A 24,696-nucleotide genomic window follows, 5' to 3' on the forward strand; every position below is an offset into this window, starting at 1 on the left:
TCAATGTGTGTGTGTGTGGGGGGGGGGCAATTTGTCACCCCTGTCCCCAGTGAAAGTTGCACCCCTGATTTGGGGTATCAAAATTAAATGTAATTGCTAAAATATACAAAAGTCAAAGTCAAAAGTAAAAGTATGAATAACCATAAATTCCGTATATTAAGAAAACCAGACTGCACGATTTAAAAAAAAAAAAATATGGGGCACACTCTGACACTCAGACATCATTTACAAATGAAGCATTTGTGTTTAGTGAGTCTTCCAGATCAGAGGCAGTACAGATTACTAGCGTTGTTCTCTTGATACGTGTCTGAATTGGATCCTTTTCTGTCCTGCAAAGCATTCAAAATGTAACGAGTACTTTTGGGTGTCAGGGAAATTGTATAGAGTAAAAAGTACATTATTTTATTTAGGAATGTAATGAAGTAAAAGTTGTCAAAAATGTAAATACTAAAGTAAATTACAGATACCCCAAAAAATGAAGTAAGTAATACTTTAAAGTATGGATCAAACCATTTATTTGAATTTTCACCTAAAATGACATCTATGTACTTTTCACCACTGCAGATGAGTCATTGGGAACGGAGGCTCCTATTGACACATTTTGTTCAATGTTACTTATCAGTGGTTTCATTGAAATGTTGGATGAAAATACCTAAACAGGCTAACTTCAACCCATGTAGACAGACTACCTGCATGATAAAGTACAGTGTTGCCTTTCTATTTCCAATTCTGAGCCAGACAAAACAGCACAGTACAAGTCTATTAAATCTTCTATTTATGTAACAGTTACTCAGACCATAAGCACATCATTTTTTGCTAAGAGTTTTATTACTTTACAGGCAGCTGGAAATAATGCCTGGATGACTTCTACTCGGGTAGAGACAGAGGGGAAACAAACCTCATGTATTCTGTCCTGTATTGTAGTGAGTGATGACTCATGGTTCGCTCAAGGTTACCCATGGAGACAATATGAACTGTAGTTAGAGAAAAGTTGCTCCAAGGAGCCAGTATGTTCTTCTGATTACAATGACAATTCTATTACAATTCTATTCATGACTACATTGTCCATGAATAGAATGCCAATATATGGCTTAGTACTAGATGTTCACTTCTCAGTGGCACTTGGTGTGTGTTTATGTGTTTGTGTTGTCCTTTGAGACAGAGAGAGAAAGATCATGTTTCCTTTGTTTTGTGTTTCCTGAGGACATGATGCTGCTTCCAGATCGTCACCAGGGTGACAGACGTAACAGGGAGCAGAAAAACTCCCACACAACAACAGGATTGATGACCAGTCCACTCTCACCTCCTTTCTACCACAACTGACAACTGTCATCCATAACCGCCCTGCTGTCTTCCCTCACTAACGTAATCATACTCTGTTCATAACATAGATTATGCCTGGGTTTAAATCAAGCGTTATGACAGAGTAACAGGGTTGTAATAATATCAAAATGAACAAGTGTGTTAGCGTCTCTCCATTGCAGAAATATAAACCCAACGGATGCCATCATTAAGTTTCTCACAAACACTCACATACGCACAAACGTGCACACACATGCATACTCACCCACAAGCACACATTGGATGAGAGAACATGCTGACCCCACTCGCAGTATTATTGAACCACCTTTCATTGAACAGCTCCCAAATCACTTTATTTTTTACTTCCCTGTTCTTGAACCAATTATGTATTTTTCTTTTTCAAATTATCAATGTTAAATCACTACAAAGACACAATTCCTCAAACACTGTGTCACCTTCAATCAGTTCCCAAGCCTTGGTTTATTACTTTATGAGTGTTTGTATTTATTGGGTGATGAGGGTTGGAGAGTAACTGATACTGGTGGGAATCGCTAGGGGACTGGTCCTTGTGGGGCAAAATGTAGGGAAAATGGCGCAGCACAGCTTCCAGAAAAAACGTCACTTTCGTGGCTAATTGAGGTAACACAGTAATTCTGCTCATAGGTTATCATAGATTATGTACACATAAATACTTAGTAGTTGCCAAAGTCCCAGAGCATGTCTTTATAATAAGAGTGTAACAAGCAGCTGCAACTGTCCAATCTGGAATAAGAGTGTTTTCTCAGCGCTGTGTGTTGAATGTTGCCCTAAGGGAATCTAACCCGTCTACACAGTGGAAATCATTCACTTTCACACTGCCTGTCCCTTGTGTGTGCATATGTGTGTGATGTGAGCCAGTATTTGCATAGGAAAGGGCAGTAATGCATCTTGTTATTAGACCGATGCACAGTATATCTCACTGTTCTGTTGAAAAGCGCATATTGTTGGTTGCATGTCTTTTGTGTGTGTGCCGGTATGTGTGTGTGTTTGTTCACAATATTCTGTCTATCTGTATGTGTGTATTACATTTTTAGAATGTTATGTATTGTGTCTGTGTGTGTTCCATCAGTGTCAAATTGTGAGAATAAATACTGTATATCTCACTTTAGATCATGTCTCCATTAACACCTCTGAGAAAAAGTGCTTTCAGACAGATCACCTTTCCCTCGTTCTTTCTCTTCATCACTCTTTCTTCTATCTTTCATTTTGATGCTTTCTTTACTTGTGACTGTTTTCAAACCAGTGTTCAAGATCACTTTGACAGTGTTATTGTGTCACCACATGATCTGAGACTGATTGGAAAAACACCCCCACCTCCACACGATCTGATTTACAGCTCTTTTGACTTTTCAAGTGATTTTTACATCACTACAAAACTAGTCTGGAATAATTACTGTCATCACATATACTCTCGGGTCACAAGCTTCAAGTTCCTTGATGTCCAAATCCCTAAAGAATTAACATGGTCCACACACCAACACACGACAATGCCTTTTCCCCCTCAAGAGGCTGAAAAGATTTTGCATGGGCCCTCGGATCCTTAAAAGGATCTACAGCTGCACGATTAAGAGCATCTTGACTGGCTGCATCACCGTTTGGTAAGGCAACTGCTTGGCATCGGACCGCAAGGCACTACAGAGGGTAGTGCATACGGCCCAGCTTATCTCTATACTAGGTGGTGTCAGAGGAAGCCCCTAAAAATGGTAAAAGAGTCCAGACTGTTCTCTCTGCTACCGCCCGGCAAGTGCTACCGAGGCACCCTGAACAGCTTCTACCCCCAAGCCATAAGACAATTAAATATACTGAACAAAGAGTTCAGTTCAGTTCCTAAAAGGAAATCTAGGCCCTAATCTATGGATTTCACATGAGTGGGAATACAGATATGCATCTTTTGGTCACAGATACCTTAAAAAATAATTTGGGGGGCGTAGATCAGAAAACCAGTCACTATCTGGTGTGACCACCATTTGCCTCATTCAGCACGGCAAATCTCCTTCGCATAGAGTTGATCAGGCTGTTGTTTGTGGCCTGTGGAATATTGTCCCATTCCTCTTCAATGGCTGTGCGAAGTTACTGGATATAGGTGGAAACTGGAACACGCTGTCGTACACGTCGATCCAGAGCATTCCAAATATGCTCAATGGGGGACATGTCTGGTTTGTATGCTGGCCATGGAAGAACTAGGACATTTTCAGCTTCCAGGAATTGTGTACAGATCCTTGCGACATGGGGCTGTGCATTATCATGCTGAAACATGGGCCTCAGGATGGGCCTCAGGATCTCTCCACGGGATCTCTGCATTTAAATTGCCAACGATAAAGTGCAATTGTGTTCATTGTCCATAGCTAATGCCTGCCCATACCATAATCCCACCACCACATGGGGGACTTTGTTCATGGAATCGACATCAGCAAACCGCTGGCCCACGTGACGCCATACACGTGGTCTGCAGTTGTGAGGCCGGTTGGACCCAATGCCAAATTATCAGAAATGACGTTGGAGGTGGCTTAGGGTAGAGAAATGATCGTTCAATTCTCTGGCAACAGCTCTGGTGGACTTTCCTGCAGTCAGAATGCTAATTGCAGGCTCCCTCAAAACTTGAGACATCTGCAGCATTGTGTTATGTGGCAAAACTGCACATTTTAGAGTGGCCTTAGAATGCACCTGTGTAATGATCCTGCTGTTTGATCAGCTTTTTGATATGCCACACCTGTTAGATGGATGGATTATCTTGGCAAAGGAGAAATGCTCAACAACAAGGATGTAAACAAATTTGAGAGAAATCAGCATTTGGGGTGAAGGAACATTTCTGGGATATTTTATTTCAGCTCATGAAACATGGAACCAACTCTTTCTAAGTTGTGTTTATATTTTTGTTCTGTGTAGGTAACCAAATAACTACCTGGACTAGTTGCATTGACCCCCTTTGCACTAACTCTTATGACTCATCACGTGCTGCTGCTACTGTTTGTTATCTGTCCTGTTGCCTAGTCACTTTATCCCTACCTATCTGCCTAAATGACCTCTTAGCCCTGCACATTGACTCGGTATTGGTGCCTAGTGTATATAGCCAAGTTATCATTACTCTTTGTGTATTTATTCATTGTGTTATTATTTTTTTCCATTTTTTTTCTCTCTACATTTTTTGGAAGGGTCCATAGGTCAGCATTGTACTGTTAGTCTACACCTGTTGTATACAAAGCATTTAACAAATCAAATTCCATTTTTGTAATTTTTCATAATTTTTTTACCCCGTTTTTTCTCCCCAATTTCATGGTATCCAATTGGTAGTTTCAGTCTTGTCTCATCGCTGCAACTCCCGTACAGACTCGGGAGAGGCGAAGGTCGAGAGCAGTGCGTCCTCCAAAACACAACTCAACCAAGCCGCACTGCTTCTTGACACAATGCCCACTTCACCCGGAAGCCAGCCGCACCAATGTGTCGGAGGAAACACTGCACCTAGCAACCGTGTCAGAGTACACTGCGCCCGGCCCACCACAGGAGTCGTTATTGCACGATGGGAGAAGGACATCCCTGCCGGTCAAACCCTCCCCTAACCCAGGCGACACTGGGCCAATTGTGCGCCGCTCCATGGGTCTCCCGGTCCTGGCCGGCTGCAACAGAGCCTGAACACGTACCCAGAATCTCTAGTGGCACAGCTAGCACTGATGCAGTGGCTTAGACCACTGCACCCCTCCAGAGGCCCATCCAATTTCATTTTATTTGACATGGGGTGATATCCAATCGTATCAACTATTTCACAGTGGTTGCCTCTACTTTTAACAGTGGTTTGCACTACTTTTAACCACTACTGTAGTCAAAAGTTGTACACTATAAATAGGGACTAGGGTGCCATTTGGGAGTCACCCAGAGCATACTCTCGGAACACTACCCCTGGGAAGTCATTAAGACTGAGCAGCTGAGCATTGCATATCGGTTGTGCTTGATTTTTCATTGGTGCTTTGATTAGCCCTTGGAGGATTCCTGCAAACTGCAATAAGGATGGAACATTAAATTATAAAAATGACCCTCTTTCATGAGTCCCAAGACAAGTGGAGGGGGTGTGTATTGTCTCAGCTGCAGTGTAGCAGGATGTGCGAGACACCCCACTATGCTCTAGGGCCAGATCCCAGTTGGAGGCTTGGCTCCATGAACAGGTCCCGCTCTTCCCAGCAAATCCGTTCCAACTTAACAACCCCATTATGGTAAAACAGTACCCTCTAGCGCCTATCAACTGTAGAGAACATGTTGGGTCGAAGCAGTGAATGACATAGACTTATCCACTCATCTGGCCAATAGTAAGTCGTTTTGGAAGCTTGGGTGAACCCGAACTTCCCCACCTCCTCTGTGTGGCTGTTTGTTTTGGGTCACTGTGGCCTTTTGTTGGCCAGGGCTAGCCTTTGGCCCCACGTTTGAAAAGTGAACAAGACCCCACTCACTTAGAGGGAAAGATGTGTGGGTACTCTCACGGGTCTGGGGAAGAATGAAAAGAGCACTTTGGCATATGAGAGAGAGAAAGAGAGAGAGAGAACTAGAGCGAGAACGAGAGCGAGAAAGAAATAACAAAACACAGATCTGAAGTGAAGGGAACTGTCCGGTAGTTTCATCACTACCAGAGCGTATCACACAGCAGCAGATTGGTCATCCTGTAAGCAGAGAGAACAGGAGCAAAAATGTACTCATCTACTTTCTGACTTAATTTATTGTCATCTCTAAACAAGCTGTTATATACATGTTCATGCTGCTGTTACACCCATCATTGCATAAAGAATGTAATATACAGAAAAAACAAAAATGTACTTCAAAGAACTCGTTTCATTTGACCAAAGACTTTTCCAATCTTTTGATTACTGAAACATCAGGATGGTCATTCATTCAGTCTGGAATACATTGTTCAGTTGTCTTATAAAACAGCATAAGAGGAGGGAATGGGATGTACCACGGCTGACACAACAGGGCTTAGACAAGAGTGAGAGAGGGAGTACCCACAGTTCACATACTGTATGCTGATGGCCTCCTCAGGGCAGAACTATACTCTGCTGAAAGCTCCCAGTGCCAAAGTCATGGGGTTTTATCCTCTTTCTATAGAGAGGAAGACTAAGTGAATAGGCCCTCTGGAGAAAAAGGAGGTGTATTTTCCCTTAGACTTCAACACGAAGGGTTCTTGTTCTTGTTCGTAATGAAGTGTTGGAGTGTCTAGTGTGTTGAGAGGGGTATGTTCTGGGGTGGTGCCATTGTGGTGGAGTATTTTTGGCAGTAAAACTTAAAATAAGGAGGGGAGTGATGTCTGGCTCATTGAGTCAGCCTAGTTTCATTTTGTAGGACTAACGATGGGTGGGATTGATGAAGTCTTCACACAGGATGATCTTCATCTCTCCCGCTTCTTGACCAGAATGAAAAATCCGCCCAGGTCACGAGGTAAGATTGCTGCCAAGTATCTGGGTCAAACAGAGAGAGAGAGAGACAGAGAGAAAGAACGCAGGGGCAAACAAACAAAGAGGCTTTAGAAAACATGGACCCTCTCCACGTGAATCAATATTCCATCCTTGTCCTAACTGTTGAGCAATGAGGCCAACTCAGAAAAAGAGAGAGGCAGAGAAAGTGGGTAAGAGAGAGGGAGGGCTGAGGGGTGTCATAGTTTGGGCAAAAGCTGTGTTAAATAGTGAAGTAACCTGACTCGGAGAATCACACACTAGGGATTTGGACGGAGGTTTGAGGTAAGTGTTGAACAACTGTTTATTAAGATGCATATTCAAATATTAAATGTGTTTTTTTTAATGTCAGTTGTGCGTGAGTAAATTACATTATAGTTAGATAATGGGGAACATCGAGGGTGGTAAAAATGCCCTTTTCTACTTCAAAGCCAACTTTGATAAATTATTGGAACATTATCTTTGGACTATGAAATACTTTGTTCTTCTCCACATCAAAACTCACATCCGTCTGATGAAGACAGACAACCTATTATATTCTAAAATAATATGAGACATTTATGAAAAACAAAAGTCAAATAAAAGTGAAGAGGCATACTATCTGCTTTAGATATACCAGAGGTTCTTAAACTTTTTATGGCCGGGACCCCTTTTGTGATAGCAAATTCATCAGGGACCCCCTCATAATCAGAATACAACGCGAGTGAGAAATATATATATATACAACTTCGGCACTGTATGGTCAGACGAACCAAGTAAAAGGCCCTTGTATGGAACATTTAAAAGATCTGCCTCTTGGCATTGGATAATTGTTTTGTTGTTGCAGCTGTATAGTTAATATCCTGCAATTCTACACATTTACCATGCAATAAGACAGAGAGAAAACATAGCAGGTTTAAACCTTAAATTACACTGCATTTATGTAATAAAAAAACATGACCTTGTATTCTACTGTATTGAACCTTCTAAACTTATTCCACGGATCCCTTGGACAAAATGTATTTAATATTTTGTTGTTAGTAATATTCATTTTAGAAAATGTAAATACTCTACCCCCGTGGACCCAACTTTGAGAACACCTGAGATAGACAGCATGATGTTCAGGAAAGCACATTGTCGTATTGTTTTGAGGGACATAATGCAGCAGCAAAGAGGGCTTAGAGAGCTAGAGTTGGAGAGCTAGAGTTGGAGAGCTAGAGTTGGAGAGCTAGAGTTGGAGAGCTAGAGTTGGAGAGCTAGAGTTAGAGAGCTAGAGTTAGAGAGCTAGAGTTGGAGAGCTAGAGTTGGAGAGCTAGAGTTGGAGAGCTAGAGTTGGAGAGCTAGAGTTAGAGAGCTAGAGTTAGAGAGCTAGAGTTAGAGAGCTAGAGTTAGAGAGCTAGAGTTGGAGAGCTAGAGTTGGAGAGCTAGAGTTAGAGAGCTAGAGTTGGAGAGCTAGAGTTGGGGAGCTAGAGTTAGAGAGCGAGAGTTAGAGAGCTAGAGCTAGAGTTAGAGAGCTAGAGTTAGAGAGCTAGAGTTAGAGAGCTAGAGTTGGAGAGCTAGAGTTGGAGAGCTAGAGTTGGAGAGCTAGAGTTGGAGAGCTAGAGTTAGAGAGCTAGAGCTAGAGTTAGAGAGCTAGAGTTAGAGAGCTAGAGTTAGAGAGCTAGAGTTGGAGAGCTCGAGTTGGAGAGCTAGAGTTGGAGAGCTAGAGTTGGAGAGCTAGAGTTGGAGAGCTAGAGTTGGAGAGCGAGAGTTGGAGAGCGAGAGTTGGAGAGCGAGAGTTAGAGTTGGAGAGCTAGAGTTGGAGAGTTGGGGAGCTAGAGTTGGAGAGCTAGAGTTGGAGAGCTAGAGTTGGAGAGCTAGAGTTGGAGAGCTAGAGTTGGAGAGCGAGAGTTGGAGAGCGAGAGTTGAGTTGGAGAGCTAGAGTTAGAGAGAGTTAGAGTTGAGAGCTAGAGTTGGGGAGCCTGAGTTGGAGCTAGTGAGAGTTGGAGAGAGCGAGAGTTTGGAGAGCTAGAGTTGGAGAGCTAGAGTTGGAGCTAGAGTTAGAGAGCTAGAGTTGGAGAGCTAGAGAGTTGGAGAGCTAGAGTTGGAGAGCTAGAGTTGGAGCTAGAGTTAGAGAGCGAGAGTTGGAGAGCTAGAGTTGGAGAGCGAGAGTTAGAGCTAGAGTTGGAGAGCTAGAGTTAGAGCTAGCAGAGCGTAGAGTTAGAGAGCAAGAGTTAGAGAGCTAGAGTTGGGGAGCCTGAGTTGGGGAGCTAGAGTTAGAGCTAGCTAGAGTTAGAGTTGGAGAGCTAGAGTTAGAGAGCTAGAGTTGGAGAGCTAGAGTTGGAGAGCTAGAGTTGGAGAGCTAGAGTTGGAGAGCGAGAGTTGGAGAGCGAGAGTTAGAGTTGGAGAGCTAGAGTTAGAGAGCAAGAGTTAGAGAGCAAGAGTTAGAGCTAGAGTTGGGGAGCCTGAGTTGGGAGCCTAGAGTTGAGAGAGAGTTAGAGAGCTAGAGTTGGAGAGCTAGAGTTGGAGAGCTAGAGTTGGAGAGCTTAGAGTTGGAGAGCTAGAGTTGGAGAGCTTGGAGAGTTAGAGAGTTGGGGAGCTAGAGTTAGAGAGCTAGAGTTGGAGAGCTAGAGTTGGAGAGCTAGAGTTGGAGAGCTAGAGTTGGAGAGCTAGAGTTGGAGAGCTAGAGTTGGAGAGCTAGAGTTGGAGAGAGTTGGAGAGCGAGAGTTGGAGAGCGAGAGTTGGAGAGCGAGAGTTGGAGAGCGAGAGTTAGAGTTGGAGAGCTAGAGTTGGGGAGCTCGAGTTAGAGAGCTAGAGTTAGAGAGCTAGAGTTGGAGAGCTAGAGTTGGAGAGCTAGAGTTGGAGAGCTAGAGTTAGAGAGCTAGAGTTAGAGAGCTAGAGTTGGAGTTGGAGAGCTAGAGTTGGAGAGCTAGAGAGTTGGAGAGTTGGAGAGCGAGAGTTAGAGTTGGAGAGCTAGAGTTAGAGAGCAAGAGTTAGAGAGCAAGAGTTAGAGAGCTAGAGTTGGGGAGCCTGAGTTGGGGAGCCTGAGTTGGGGAGCTAGAGTTGGGGAGCTAGAGTTAGAGAGCTAGAGTTAGAGAGCTAGAGTTAGAGAGCTAGAGTTAGAGAGCTAGAGTTGGAGAGCTAGAGTTGGAGAGCTAGAGTTGGGAGCCTGAGTTAGAGAGCTAGAGTTAGAGAGCTAGAGTTGGAGAGCTAGAGAGCTAGAGTTAGAGAGCTAGAGCTAGAGTTAGAGAGCTAGAGTTAGAGAGCTAGAGTTGGAGAGCTAGAGAGCTAGAGTTAGAGAGCTAGAGTTAGAGAGCTAGAGTTAGAGAGCTAGAGCTAGAGTTAGAGAGCTAGAGTTAGAGAGCTAGAGTTAGAGAGCTAGAGTTAGAGAGCTAGAGTTAGAGAGCTAGAGTTGGAGAGCTAGAGAGCTAGAGTTAGAGAGCTAGAGTTAGAGAGCTAGAGTTAGAGAGCTAGAGCTAGAGTTAGAGAGCTAGAGTTAGAGAGCTAGAGTTAGAGAGCTAGAGTTAGAGAGCTAGAGTTAGAGAGCTAGAGTTAGAGAGTTAGAGAGCTAGAGTTGGGGAGCTCGAGTTGGGGAGCTCGAGTTAGAGAGCTAGAGTTAGAGAGCTAGAGTTGGAGAGCTAGAGTTGGAGAGCTAGAGTTGGAGAGCTAGAGTTGGAGAGCGAGAGTTGGAGAGCGAGAGTTAGAGTTGGAGAGCTAGAGTTAGAGAGCAAGAGTTAGAGAGCTAGAGTTGGGGAGCCTGAGTTGGGGAGCTAGAGTTAGAGAGCTAGAGTTAGAGAGCTAGAGTTAGAGAGCTAGAGTTGGAGAGCTAGAGTTGGAGAGCTAGAGTTAGAGAGCTAGAGTTAGAGAGCTAGAGTTAGAGAGCTAGAGTTGGAGAGCTAGTGTTGGAGAGCTAGAGTTGGGGAGCTCGAGTTAGAGAGCTAGAGTTAGAGAGCTAGAGTTAGAGAGCTAGAGTTGGAGAGCTAGTGTTGGAGAGCTAGAGTTGGAGAGCTAGAGTTGGAGAGCTAGAGTTAGAGAGCTAGAGTTCGAGAGCTAGACTTGGAGAGCTAGAGTTGGAGAGCGAGAGTTGGAGAGCGAGAGTTAGAGTTGGAGAGCTAGAGTTAGAGAGCAAGAGTTAGAGAGCAAGAGTTAGAGAGCTAGAGTTAGGGAGCCTGAGTTGGGGAGCCTGAGTTGGGGAGCTAGAGTTGGGGAGCTAGAGTTAGAGAGCTAGAGTTAGAGAGCTAGAGTTAGAGAGCTAGAGTTGGAGAGCTAGGGTTAGAGAGCTAGAGTTGGAGCTAGAGTTGGAGAGCTAGAGTTGGAGAGCTAGAGTTAGAGAGCTTGAGTTAGAGAGCTCGAGTTAGAGAGCTAGAGTTAGAGAGCTCGAGTTAGAGAGCTCGAGTTAGAGAGCTCGAGTTAGAGAGCTCGAGTTAGAGAGCTCGAGTTCGAGAGCTAGAGTTCGAGAGCTAGATTTGGAGCGCTAGAGTTGGAGCGCTAGAGTTGGAGAGTGAGAGTTAGAGTTGGAGAGCTAGAGTTAGAGAGCTAGAGTTAGAGAGCTAGAGTTAGAGAGCTAGAGTTAGAGAGCTAGAGTTAGAGAGCTAGAGTTGGAGAGCTAGAGCTAGAGTCAGAGAGCTAGAGTTGGAGAGCTAGAGTTGGAGTTCTAGAGCTAGAGTTAGAGAGCTATAGTTAGAGAGCTAGAGTTGGGGAGCTCGAGTTAGAGAGCTCGAGTTAGAGAGCTAGAGTTAGAGAGCTAGAGTTGGAGAGCTAGGGTTAGAGAGCTGGAGTTGGAGAGCTAGAGTTGGAGCTCTAGAGTTAGAGTTAGAGAGCTAGAGTTAGAGAGCTAGAGTTAGAGAGCTAGAGTTAGAGAGCTAGAGTTTGAGAGCTAGAGTTCGAGAGCTCATGTTAGAGAGCTAGAGTTGGAGAGCTAGAGTTGGAGAGCTAGAGCTAGAGTTATAGAGCTAGAGTTATAGAGCTAGAGTTAGAGAGCTAGAGTTTGAGAGCTAGAGTTCGAGAGCTCATGTTAGAGAGCTAGAGTTGGAGAGCTAGAGTTGGAGAGCTAGAGCTAGAGTTATAGAGCTAGAGTTAGAGAGCTATAGTTAGAGAGCTAGAGTTGGGGAGCTCGAGTTAGAGAGCTAGAGTTAGAGAGCTAGAGTTAGAGAGCTAGAGTTAGAGAGCTAGAGTTAGAGAGCTAGAGTTAGAGAGCTAGAGTTGGAGAGCTAGAGTTGGAGAGCTAGAGAGCTAGAGTTAGAGATTTAGAGTTGGAGAGCTAGAGTTGGAGTTGGAGAGCTAGAGTTGGAGTGCTAGAGTTGGAGAGCTCGTGTTAGAGAGCTAGAGTTGGCAAAAAGCCAGTTGGAGTGTTTGCCCCTTCATAAGCCAAAGCGAATCATTGGTTTCGACAAATAACAAATATTGAGTTGAAGTTTATGCAAACGTGCTATTTAAAAAAACATTGATTTTGACTGACTGTGTTCCTCAATGTCTTCCCCAGATTCCTGTGTGCTGCTGGACTGGAATAGAACTCTCACAGGCAAAATTATGCATCCTAAAATGAAGTGGCTGTTTTCGATCCAACTACTGCTGATTGAACAGGCTCTGTGTAGGACACCAACTCCCCCTGCTCTGAAGAACACTCCGGCCTTCAAGACCTCTGTCTTAGGGGAGGGGGACACTATCAAAAAGGGGAAGCAGTTGCTCCTTGGGTCCCAGACCCAGCTTGGTCTTCCATTAGGTGCAGCGGAGAGTGCGGCCCCTGAAGAGTGGGTGGTGCAGGATGAGGCCAGGGCACAGTCTGCTCAGCGTGTCGTCACCACGCTCAAGGCCAAGCTGCAGGGCAGAATCCTCATCCAGGCCAACACCAGCTGTGAGGAGTTGCTGTCTGCCTCCACCCTGCAGGACCCCTCCTCCGCCCTGTTGCCCCGGGAGCTCCTGGGCCTCTCCCTCGTGCCTGTGCTGGTGGTGGCAGGCTGTCCCCGGGAGGCCCAGACCCTGGTGCTCAGGCTGTACAACCTGCTGGGGGTGGAGGACACTGAGGAGCTCCTCATTGAGGTGGAGAGTCTGATGGCGAGTGGAGCACCCCATCCCAGAGCCACAACACCCCCTGCCTCACATGTGGGGAAGGTCCAAGCAGAGCGCCACCTCCAGGCAGTGATGTTCAACATCCAGCAGCTGGCCAGGGCTGGGGAGGGCCATAGGGGACAGGGGTCCTCTGGAAAGGGGAAGCAAGAGCAGTGTCAGGGCTGGACCAGGGTGAATGGGACCCTGCTGTTAGGGGATGCGATGGAGGGAGCCACAGGGGGGCTGGAGGAGGCGATAAGGGCCTGTGAGAGCCAAGGGTCCATGTGTGCGGGTGTGTCCCGTAACAGAGGGCAGTACCAGGCAGTTCTGAAGCCAGGCAGCCGTGTGGTGCCTTCTGAGGACTCTGACTCAGAATGCTGGATTCGACAGTGCCAGGTGCAGGAGGAGAAGTCACCTGTCGCCTCAGGGCGGCGGGCGGGGCGGGCGCGGCGCAGCCCCCAGCGGAACTGCGTCAACAAGAAGGAGGAGCGGGTGTACAACGTGGTGGAGTGGATCCCTGTCGTCAGCACTCTTTACAACTTGGGCACGGCCGTCTACTACACCTCTGTCAACTGCTCCGAGATGGCCAAGGAGAGAGCCATCCTCAGCGCCGTCGACCTGGGCACAGACGCTCTTATGGCCGTCACTGGGGGAACAGTGGGTGTAGCGGGCTACGTTGCCGGGGCAGGCATGAAGACGGGGGTGAAGGCTGGGATCAAGTACCTGCTGTCCTCCATGAAACAGCATGAGGACCTAATAGTTAATGAGTACAGTTGGGAGGAGGGAGTCATTACCATACAGTAAACAGCCAGTAGCCTGGTAGGTAGTCAGATATGATTTTGCTTCAGCCAATGGCATCATAAAGAGATGTGGCGACCAGGAAGTGGTCTCAGGGAACCCCTGAGTCAACCCTCTTAGACCACCTTGACCTCTCCTCCACCCCATCCTCTCAACCCAAACCCCTCCTCTCCTCCTTCAGCATTATTGGTCAGGTCAGACTCAATTTCCACCTCTGATACTTCAAGTGCAGGGACTATTGTAACGGTACTACTAATCAGTTGATGTGTTGTTGTTCTGCCTCCTCTGGAAACAGATGGAGCAAAATTCAAGCTGGCTATTTGTAAAAATGTAAACTCATTGATTTATAAGCAACTTTTCATTGGCATGAAAGTGTGCAACTGCCCTTGAAAAAAAATCATTGATTGATTAAATTATCATTCTAGCTAGTTGTTTTTTTTACGACTACTTTTGAGTGTCTTCTTTGACCAAATCCATAACTTCATCATTATATCAGGTAAGAATGAGTCATGACTGATTGAATATAAACTTTTAGCTTAGTCATTGCAAAGGAATTCACAGCACTTTTCCAGAGCCTTTTAATGTGTTTTTTCACTGCAAATTGATTGGACAAAACACAGGTAGGGGAGAGGGGGTAAGTTGAGACATTTTTTACATTCTGCATCAGTCAAGAGAAATATAGTATTCTTTCTAACAAAGATATGTACATATATTTCAGGATGTTGTGTATCCCTGGAAATAATCAGAATACATGGAAAAATGAAAGTTTTTTAAACATAGCTTGTCCAAAAAAAGGTATCTTGGCACAATGTTACCTCATCTCCCAGCAATAATACCTTGCATTATGTCTGAGAAGAAAACTTGCTCAACTTGCCATTAGCTTAACCATTGTCTCCACTTACCCCAAGGCAAACATGTAGACTACATTATATTTGCCCACACAGCTACAAGGATGCACTTTTAAGCTAAGTTTAGGACCTCATATTGAAGTTTATAAAGACCCCAACTGATGTATAGAACAATCTCAAAATTATCTACTTTGGTTTAGACTTGGTGAAAATCAGTTTTTTGGACCTAAATTGGACCTCCTTTTCCATGTGGTTTCTTCCATTACAGACTACATGAAATGATGACCTCCTCCCAAATATTGGTCAAATTATACATTTTGTGTTTCCCAACAATGCAGAGAGAAAATAAAAATATGTATATTTTTAAATGATAACATGAGGAATAAATACACAATGAGTAATGTTAACTTGGCTATAAACATGGGGCACCAGTACCGAGTCGATGAGCAGGGGTACCAGTTTTTATTTTATTTTTTATTTTATTTCACCTTTATTTAACCAGGTAGGCAAGTTGAGAACAAGTTCTCATTTACAATTGTGACCTGGCCAAGATAAAGCAAAGCAGTTCGACACATACAACAACACAGAGTTAGCCATGGAGTAAAACAAACTTACAGTCAATAATACAGTAGAAACAAGTCTATATACGATGTGAGCAAATGAGGTGAGATAAGGGAGGTAAAGGCAAAAAAAGGCCATGGTGGCAAAGTAAATACAATATAGCAAGTAAAACACTGGAATGGTAGATTTACACTGAAAGAATGTGCAAAATAGAAATAAAAATTATGGGGTGCAAAGGAGCAAAATAAATCAATTAAATAAATACAGTAGGGAAAGAGGTAGTTTTTTGGGCTAAATTATAGGTGGGCTATGTACAGGTGCAGTAATCTGTGAGCTGCTCTGACAGCTGGTGCTTAAAGCTAGTGAGGGAGATACGTGTTTCCAGTTTCAGAGATTTTTGTAGTTCGTTCCAGTCATTGGCAGTAGAGAACTGGAAGGAGAGGCAGCCAAATAAAGAATTGGTTTTGGGGGTGACCAGAGAGATATACCTGCTGGAGCGCGTGCTACAGGTGGGTGATGCTATGGTGACCAGCGAGCTGGGATAAGGGGGGACTTTACCTAGCAGGGTCTTGTAGATGACATGGAGCCGGTGGGTTTGGTGACGAATATGAAGCGAGGGCCAGCCAACGAGAGATTACAGGTCACAATGGTGGGTAGTATATGGGGCTTTGATGACAAAACGGATGGCACTGTGATAGACTGCATCCAATTTGTTGAGTAGGGTATTGGAGGCTATTTTGTAAATGACATCGCCGAAGTCGAGGATTGGTAGGATGGCCAGTTTTACAAGGGTATGTTTGGCAGTATGAGTGAAGGATACTTTCTTGAGAAATAGGAAGCCAATTCTAGATTTAACTTTGGATTGGAGATGTTTGATGTGGGTCAGGAAGGAGCGTTTACAGTCTAACCAGACACCTAGGTATTTGTAGTTGTCCATGTATTCTAAGTCAGACCCGTCCAGAGTAGTGATGTTGGACAGGCGGGCAGGTGCAGGCAACGATCTGTTGAAGAGCACGCATTTAGTTTTACTTGTATTTAAGAGCAATTGGAGGCCACGGAAGGAGAGTTGTATGGCATTGAAGCTTGCCTGGAGGGTTGTTAACACAGTGTCCAAAGAAGGGCCAGACGTATACAGAATGGTGTAGTCTGCGTAGAGGTGGATCAGACACTCACCAGCAGCAAGAGCGACATCATTGGTGTATACAGAGAAGAGAGTCGGTCCAAGAATTGAACCCTGTGGCACCCCCATAGAAACGGCCAGAGGTCCGGACAACAGACCCTCTGATTTGACACACTGAACTCTATCAGAGAAGTAGTTGGTGAACCAGGCGAGGCAATCATTTGAGAAACCAAAGCTGTCGATTCTGCCAATAAGGATGTGGTGATTGACAGAGTCGAAAGCCTTGGCCAGATCAATGAATACGGCTGCACAGTAATGTTTCTTATCAATGGCGGTTAAGATATCGTTTAGGACCTTGAGCGTGACTAAGGTGCACCCATGACCAGCTCTGAAACCAGATTGCAAAGCAGAGAGGGTATGGTGAGATTCGAAATGGTCGGTAATCTGTTTGTTGACTTGGCTTTCGAAGACCTTAGAAAGGCAGGGTAGGATAGATATAGGTCTGTAGCAGTTTGGGTCAAGAGTGTCCCCCCTTTGAAGAGGGGGATGACCGCAGCTGCTTTCCATTCTTTGGGAATCTTAGACGACACGAAAGAGAGGTTGAACAGGCTAGTAATAGGGGTGGCAACAATTTCGGAAAATCATTTTAGAAAGAAAGGGTCCAGATTGTCTAGTCCGGCTGATTTGTAGGGGTCCAGATTTTGCAGCTCTTTCAGAACAGCAGCTGACTGGATTTCGGAGAAGGAGAAATGGGGAAGGCTTGGGCGAGTTGCTGTGGGGGGTGCAGTGCTGTTGACCTGGGTTGGGATAGCCAGGTGGAAAGCATGGCCAGCCGTAGAAGAATGCTTATTGAAATTCTCAATTATAGTGGATATATCAGTGGTGACAGTGTTTCCTATCTTCAGTGCAGTGGGCAGCTGGGAGGAGGTGTTCTTATTCTCCATGGACTTTACAGTGTCTCAGAACTTTTTTTGAGTTAGTGTTGCAGGAAGCAAATTTCTGCTTGAAAAAGCTCGCCTTGGCTTTTCTAACTGCCTGTGTATAATGGTTTCTAGCTTCCCTGAAAAGCTGCATATCACGAGGGCTGTTCGATGCTAATGCAGAACGACCATAGGATGTTTTTGTGTTAGTTAAAGGCAGTCAGGTCTGGGGAGAACCAAGGGCTATATCTGTTCCTGGTTCTACATTTTTTAAATTGGGCATGCTTATTTAAGATGGTTAGGAAGGCATTTAAAAAAATAACCAGGCATCCTCTCCTGATGGGCTGAGATCAATATCCTTCCAGGATACCCCGGCCAGGTCGATTTGAGAGGCCTGCTCACTGAAGTGTTTCAGGGAGCGTTTGACGGTGATGAGTGGAGGTCGTTTGACAGCTGACCCATTACGGATGCAGGCAATGAGGCAGTGATGCTGAGATCTTGGTTGAAGACAGCAGAGGTGTATTTAGAGGGCAAGTTGGTAAGGATGATATCTATGAGGGTGCCCGTGTTTACAGCTTTGGGGAGGTACCTGGTAGGTTCATTGATAATTTGTGTGAGATTGAAGGCATCAAGCTTAGATTGTAGGATGGCTGGGGCGTTAAGCATGTTCCAGTTTAGGTCGCCTAGCAGCACGAGCTCTGAAGATAGATGGGGGGCAATCAGTTCACATATGGTGTCCAGAGCACAGCTGGGGGCAGAGGTTGGTCTATAGCAGGCAGCAATGTTGAGAGACGTTGGGTTTTTAAAAGTAGAAGTTCAAATTGTTTGGGTACAGACCTGGATAATAGGACAGAACTCTGCAGGCTATCTTTGCAGTAGATTGCAATACCGCCCCCTTTGGCAGTTCTATCTTGTCTAAAAATGTTGTAGTTAGGGATGAAAATTTCTGGATTCTGACACAGCTAGAACATCCGGGTTGGCAGAGTGTGCTAAAGCAGTGAATAAAACAATCTTAGGGAGGAGGCTTCTAATGTTAAAACATACATGAAACCAAGGCTATTACGGTTACAGAAGTCATCAAAAGAGAGCACCTGGGGAAAAGGAGTGGAGCTAGGCACTGCAGGGCCTGGATTCACCTCTACATCACCAGAGGAAAAGAAGAGGAGTAGGATAAGGGTACGGCTAAAAGCAATGAGAATTGGCCGTCTAGAACGTCTGGAACAGAGAGTAAAAGGAGGTTTCTGGGGGCGATGAAATAGCTTCAAGGTATAATGGACAGACAAAGGTATGGTAGGATGTGAATACAGTGGAGGTAAACCAAGTTATTGAGTGATAATGAGAGAGATATTGTCTCTAGAAACATCATTGAAACCAGGAGATGTCATCGCATGTGTGGGTGGTGGCACTAATAGGTTGGATAAGGTATAGTGAGCAGGACTAGAGGCTCTACAGTGAAATAAGCTAATAAACACTAACCAGAACAGCAATGGACAAGGCATATTGACATTAAGGAGAGGCATGCTTAGTCAAGTGATCAAAAGGGTCCAGTGAGTAGTGAGGTTGGTTGGGGTCACGGCGATTCAGACAGCTAGCCGGGCCATCGGTAGCAAGCTAGCATAGGTTTGAGGTCTGTTTTTAGCCACTTGGTGCGTTTCAATCAGTAGGATTAGTGGGGTTCCGTGTGGTAGAGGGGATCAATCAATTTGCAAAAAAATAAAAATAGATATAGTTATAGAGGCCCAAGAAAAAAAAAGTTGTCCGATAGATCTATTCAGATAGCAGCCGATAAGACAGCTAACAATTAGCGGACCACAGATGGGCGTTCAGGTAACATCGCGACGAAGGAGCCAGCTGGATAACTCCCTCGGGCAGATAAGGTCGGTTGTCGAGTTGTGAAGACCCGGTGGGGCTCCGCATTGACAGTAAAACGGGTCTGGATAGGTGATTGTAGCTCAGGAGTGGCAGATGGAACTCTTCAGCTGGCTAGCTCCGGAATAATTTATGTTTGCTCCGGGATCGACGTAAGCCGATAGTCACACGGATAGCAGCTAGCTAGCTGTGAGATCCAGGTATAAATGTCCAGAGCTTGCGGTTGAAATCCGGGGACATGGAGAGAAAAATAGGTCTGGTATGTTCCAGTCCGAGCCGTACAAAACTGGCGATAGATTTTCGAGCTAAAGGACAGCTGATGACCACAAACCATGGTGAGCTGAATACTAACAATTAGCCAGTAAAGAAGCTAACTAGCTTCTGGCTAGTTTCTGATTAGCTTCTTGTTAGCTTCAGGCTAGCTTCTGGTTTGCTTCTATGGAGGATAACAGATTTGAGGTAAATAATACTTTTATTTTTTTTAGAAATTGGTGAGGTGGGTTGCAGGAGAGTATTCTGAAGTTGAGTTTATGGAAAATAAAAAAATTATATAAAAAGGTAAGCGAAGAAAGTTGTAAATATATATATATATACGGAAAATGACAAGACGAGGACAAAAGACGTCTGACTGCTATGCCATCTTGGAGACATACTTCAAGTTAATTGAGGTAGATACAGTGGGGAGAACAAGTATTTGATACACTGCCGATTTTGCAGGTTTTCCTACTTACAAAGCACGTAGAGGTCTGTAATGTTTATCATAGGTACACTTCAAATGTGAGAGACGGAATCTGAAACAAAAATCCAGAAAATCACATTGTATGATTTTTAAGTAATTCATTTGCATTTTATTGCACCGGGGCGCTGTAATATGTACGTAGGTGTGTTTGTGTTGGTATACGTGTGTGTGTCAAACGTTTTCTGTAAGTCTTCACAAGGTTTTCACACACTGTTGCTGGTATTTTGGCCCATTCCTCCTTGCAGATCTCCTCTAGAGCAGCGATGTTTTGGGACTGTGGCTGGGCAACACAGACTTTCAACTCCCTCCAAAGATTTTCTATGGGGTTGAGATCTAGAGACTGGCTAGGCCACTCCAGGACCTTGAAATGCTTCTTACGAAGCCACTTCTTCTTTGCCCGGGCGGTGTGTTTGGGATCATTGTCATGCTGAAAGACCCAGCCACGTTTCATCTTCAATGCCCTTGCTGATGGAAGGAGGTTTTCACTCAAAATCTCACGATACATGGTCCCATTCATTCTTTCCTTTACACGGATCAGTCGTCCTGGTCCCTTTGCATAAAAACAGCCCCAAAGCATGATGTTTCCACCCCCATGCTTCACAGTAGGTATGGTGTTCTTTGGATGCAACTCAGAATTCTTTGTCCTCCAAACACGACGAGTTGAGTTTTTACCAAAAAGTTATATTTTGGTTTCATCTCACCACATGACATTCTCCCAATATTCTTCTGGATCATCCAAATGCTCTCTAGCAAACTTCAGACAGGCCTGGACATGTACTGGCTTAATTAAGCAGGGGACACGTCTGGCACTGCAGGATTTGAGTCCCTGGTGGCGTAGTGGGTTACTGATGGTAGGCTTTGTTACTTTGGTCCCAGCTTTCTGCAGGTCATTCACTAGGTTCCCCCCGTGTGGTTCAGGGATTTTTGCTCACCATTCTTGTGATCATTTTGACCCCACAGGGTGAGATCTTGCGTGGAGCCCCAGATCGAGGGAGATTATCAGTGGTCTTGTATGTCTTCCATTTCCTAATAATTGCTCCCACAGTTTATTTTTTCAAACTAAGCTGCTTACCTATTGCAGATTCAGTCTTCCCAGCCTGGTGCAGGTCTACAATTTTGTTTCTGGTCAAATCAAATTTATTTATATAGCCCTTCGTACATCAGCTGATATCTCAAAGTGCTGTACAGAAACCCAGCCTAAAACCCAAAACAGCAAGCAATGCATGTGTAAAGCACGGTGGCAAGGCAAAACTCCCTAGAAAGGCCAAAACCTAGGAAGAAACCTAGAGAGCAACCAGGCTATGTGGGGTGGCCAGTCCTCTTCTGGCTGTGCCGGATGGAGATTATAACAGAACATGGCCAAGATGTTCAAATGTTCATAAATGACCAGCATGGTTGAATAATAATAAGGCAGAACAGTTGAAACTGGAGCAGTAGCACGGTCAGGTGGAAGTTGAAACTGGAGCAGCAGCACGGCCAGGTGGACTGGGGACAGCAAGGAGTCATCATGTCAGGTAGTCCTGGGGCATGGTCCTAGGGCTCAGGTCCTCCGAGAGAGAGAAAGAAAGAGAGAAGGAGAGAATTAGAGAACGCACACTTAGATTCACACAGGACACCGAATAGGACAGGAGAAGTACTCCAGATATAACAAGCTGACCCTAGCCCCCCGACACATAAACTACTGCAGCATAAATACTGGAGGCTGAGACAGGAGGGGTCAGGAGACACTGTGGCCCCATCTGAGGACACCCCCGGACAGGGCCAAACAGGAAGGATATAACCCCACCCACTTTGCCAAAGCACAGCCCCCACACCACTAGAGGGATATCTTCAACCACCAACTTACCATCCTGAGACAAGGCTGAGTATAGCCCACAAAGATCTCCGCCATGGTACAACCCAAGGGGGGGCGCCAACCCAAACAGGATGACCACATCAGTGAATCAACCCACTCAGGTGACGCACCCCCTCCAGGGACGGCATGAGAGAGCCCCAGTAAGCCAGTGACTCAGCGCCTGTAATAGGGTTAGAGGCAGAGAATCCCAGTGGAAAGAGGGGAACCGGCCAGGCAGAGACAGCAAGGGCGGTTTGTTGCTCCAGAGCCTTTCCGTTCACCTTCCCACTCCTGGGCCAGACTACACTCAATCATATGACCCACTGAAGAGATGAGTCTTCAGTAAAGACTTAAAGGTTGAGACCGAGTTTGCGTCTCTGACATGGGTAGGCAGACCGTTCCATAAAAATGGAGCTCTATAGGAGAAAGCCCTGCCTCCAGCTGTTTGCTTAGAAATTCTAGGGACAATTAGGAGGCCTGCGTCTTGTGACCGTAGCGTACGTGTAGGTATGTACGGCAGGACCAAATGAGAGAGATAGGTAGGAGCAAGCCCATGTAATGCTTTGTAGGTTAGCAGTAAAACCTTGAAATCAGCCCTTGCTTTGACAGGAAGCCAGTGTAGGGAGGCTAGCACTGGAGTAATATGATCACATTTTTTGGTTCTAGTCAGGATTCTAGCAGCCGTATTTAGCACTAACTGAAGTTTATTTAGTGCTTTATCCGGGTAGCCGGAAAGTAGAGCATTGCAGTAGTCTAACCTAGAAGTGACAAAAGCATGGATTAATTTTTCTGCATCATTTTTGGACAGAAAGTTTCTGATATTTGCAATGTTAGGTAGATGGAAAAAAGCTGTCCTTGAAATGGTCTTGATATGTTCTTCAAAAGAGAGATCAGGGTCCAGAGTAACTCCGAGGACCTTCACAGTTTTATTTGAGACGACTGTACAACCATTAAGATTAATTGTAAGATTCAACAGAAGATATCTTTGTTTCTTGGGACCTAGAACAAGCATATCTGTTTTGTCCGAGTTTAAAAGTAGAACGTTTGCAGCCATCCACTTCCTTATGTCTGAAACACATGCTTCTAGCAAGGGCAATTTTGGGGCTTCACCATGTTTCATTGAAATGTACAGCTGTGTGTCATCCGCATAGCAGTGAAAGTAAACATTATGTTTTCGAATTACATCCCCAAGAGGTAAAATATATAGTGAAAACAATAGTGGTCCTAAAACGGAACCTTGAGGAACACCGAAATTTACAGTTTATTTGTCAGAGGACAAACCATTCACAGAGACAAACTGATATCTTTCCGACAGATAAGATCAAAACCATGCCAGAACTTGTCCGTGTAGACCAATTTGGGTTTCCAATCTCTCCAAAAGAATGTGGTGATCGATGGTATCAAAAGCAGCACTAAGGTCTAGGAGCACGGGGACAGATGCAGAGCCTCGGTCCGATGCCATTAAAATGTAATTTACCACCTTCACAAGTGCCATCTCAGTGCTATGATGGGGTCTTTCTGGTGTCCTTTGACAGCTCTTTGGTCTTGGCCATAGTGGAGTTTGGAGTGTGACTGTTTGAGGTTGTGGACAGGTGTCTTTTATACTGACAAAAAGTTCAAACAGGTGCCATTAACGAGTAGAGGACAGAGGAGCCTCTTAAATAAGAATTTACACGTCTGTGAGAGCCAGAAATCTTGCTTATTTGTTGGTGACTAAATGCTTATTTTCCACCATAATTTGCAAATAAATTCATAAAAAATCCTACAATGTGATTTTCTGGATTTTTTTCTTCTCATTTTGTCTGTCATAGTTGAAGTGTACCTATGATGAAAATTACAGGTCTCTCTCATCTTTTTAGTGGGAGAACTTGCACAATTGGTGGCTGACTAAATACTTTTTTGCCCCACTGTACATAGAAGTAGGCATATAGGATACCTGGCCTGATTGTACATATAAGTAGGCCTATAGGCTACCTGGCCTGCATGCAAATGTATAATGTATAAATGTGCCCATTTGGGGATCTGATAGTATTCCTGATTTGCTTAACGCACCACCACTAATGACCTGTTGAGCTTCTCAAAGTAATGTTTTCTTCACCTTACCTTCACAAGCAAACAAAGTCTGTTTTTACATCCATTGAGAATGACAAGTTTCTCAATGTATTTGAAAAATATTTCCATCTCTCTCCCTTTTGATAACCACTCAGTGTGAAAGGGAAAAATGCTCTGAGCCAGTGGATACGTCATAAAGTAGGCCGACCTGATTACTTATCATCAGTGCTTAACTTGGACTGAAATAGGTTCTGGTACTCATTTTGGGTGCTGACACTTTTTTATATTTAGGTGCAGGAGCTACCCAATACTTTTTGAGCTAATGTTTTACAAGAGGAACAGAAGCTCAAGCAGTAGAACATTTGAAGTTCTGGTACTCAGCTCCGGTAAGCTCCTTCCCAAGTCAAGTGCTGATTCTTTTCTCTTGTCCAAATAGCCTACAGCTGTGTCTGTCCCAAGCTCACTGGTGCTGGAAACTCTGAGGCCCCAGAATACTTTATACAATGTTGCAAGTGTGCTAGTACAAGCTTAGGGCCAGACCCAAGTTGATAGTTGATACAATGTTTCACGTTCGTTGTAGACAGGCCATGTCTAACCAATGTGATTTAAAGGATATTCATTTTTATCAGGTTATTTTATACCTGCAGGCTACAACATTTTAATTTGTTAGCTTTATGTAGGCTATTTTTTACATAGTTGGTAATGGCAATAGAAGTACATTTTTAGGTTTGTATCATTTTCCTTTAGATTTGGATCGAATGTTGTTTAACCACATGTATTTTGAGATATGAAGACGTCATTATAAATTAAACTGTTTCACGAAAATGTGCATATGAAAACCATAACTGGCACGCAGATCGGTAGAAATGGTAAGATAAATTGGCATTCAACGTGAGAAAGGTTGCCGACTCTTTGCCTATTACCGGCAACTTCAGGAGAGTAATGGCAGAATCTGCGAAGAGCGGGAGGAGAAGAGTTGGGTCAGGTTAAGTTTTTTTTCTTCTGGTTATCTAGATCTCTGGAGCCCTCTTGAGACAGTTCTCTTATTTCATCAAACCGTAAGCTTAAAGCGTCAGACAAGCTCAATGCATATAGTTGATTTCATTAAGACATGGGGTGTGTCTATATATGGAAAAATACACGTTTACATTTTTTTTCAACCAATTGATTGGTCGA

At 44.5% G+C, this 24,696-nt stretch overlaps 1 protein-coding gene across 1 annotated transcript; it reads left to right on the forward strand.

Annotated features, from left to right (window-relative positions):
* Positions 1-6,944: 6,944 nt before the first annotated feature.
* On the forward strand, positions 6,945-14,024 carry apof (apolipoprotein F). Its single transcript, XM_064968460.1, has 2 exons — positions 6,945-7,058; positions 12,214-14,024. Exon 2 carries the CDS (start codon positions 12,261-12,263, stop codon positions 13,581-13,583), a length of 1,323 nt encoding a protein of 440 aa, XP_064824532.1. The 5' UTR covers positions 6,945-7,058; positions 12,214-12,260; the 3' UTR covers positions 13,584-14,024.
* Positions 14,025-24,696: the final 10,672 nt, after the last annotated feature.

The sequence above is a fragment of the Oncorhynchus masou genome, chromosome 6 (assembly GCF_036934945.1).
Source record: "Oncorhynchus masou masou isolate Uvic2021 chromosome 6, UVic_Omas_1.1, whole genome shotgun sequence".
NCBI classification, from domain to species: Eukaryota; Metazoa; Chordata; class Actinopteri; order Salmoniformes; family Salmonidae; genus Oncorhynchus; species Oncorhynchus masou.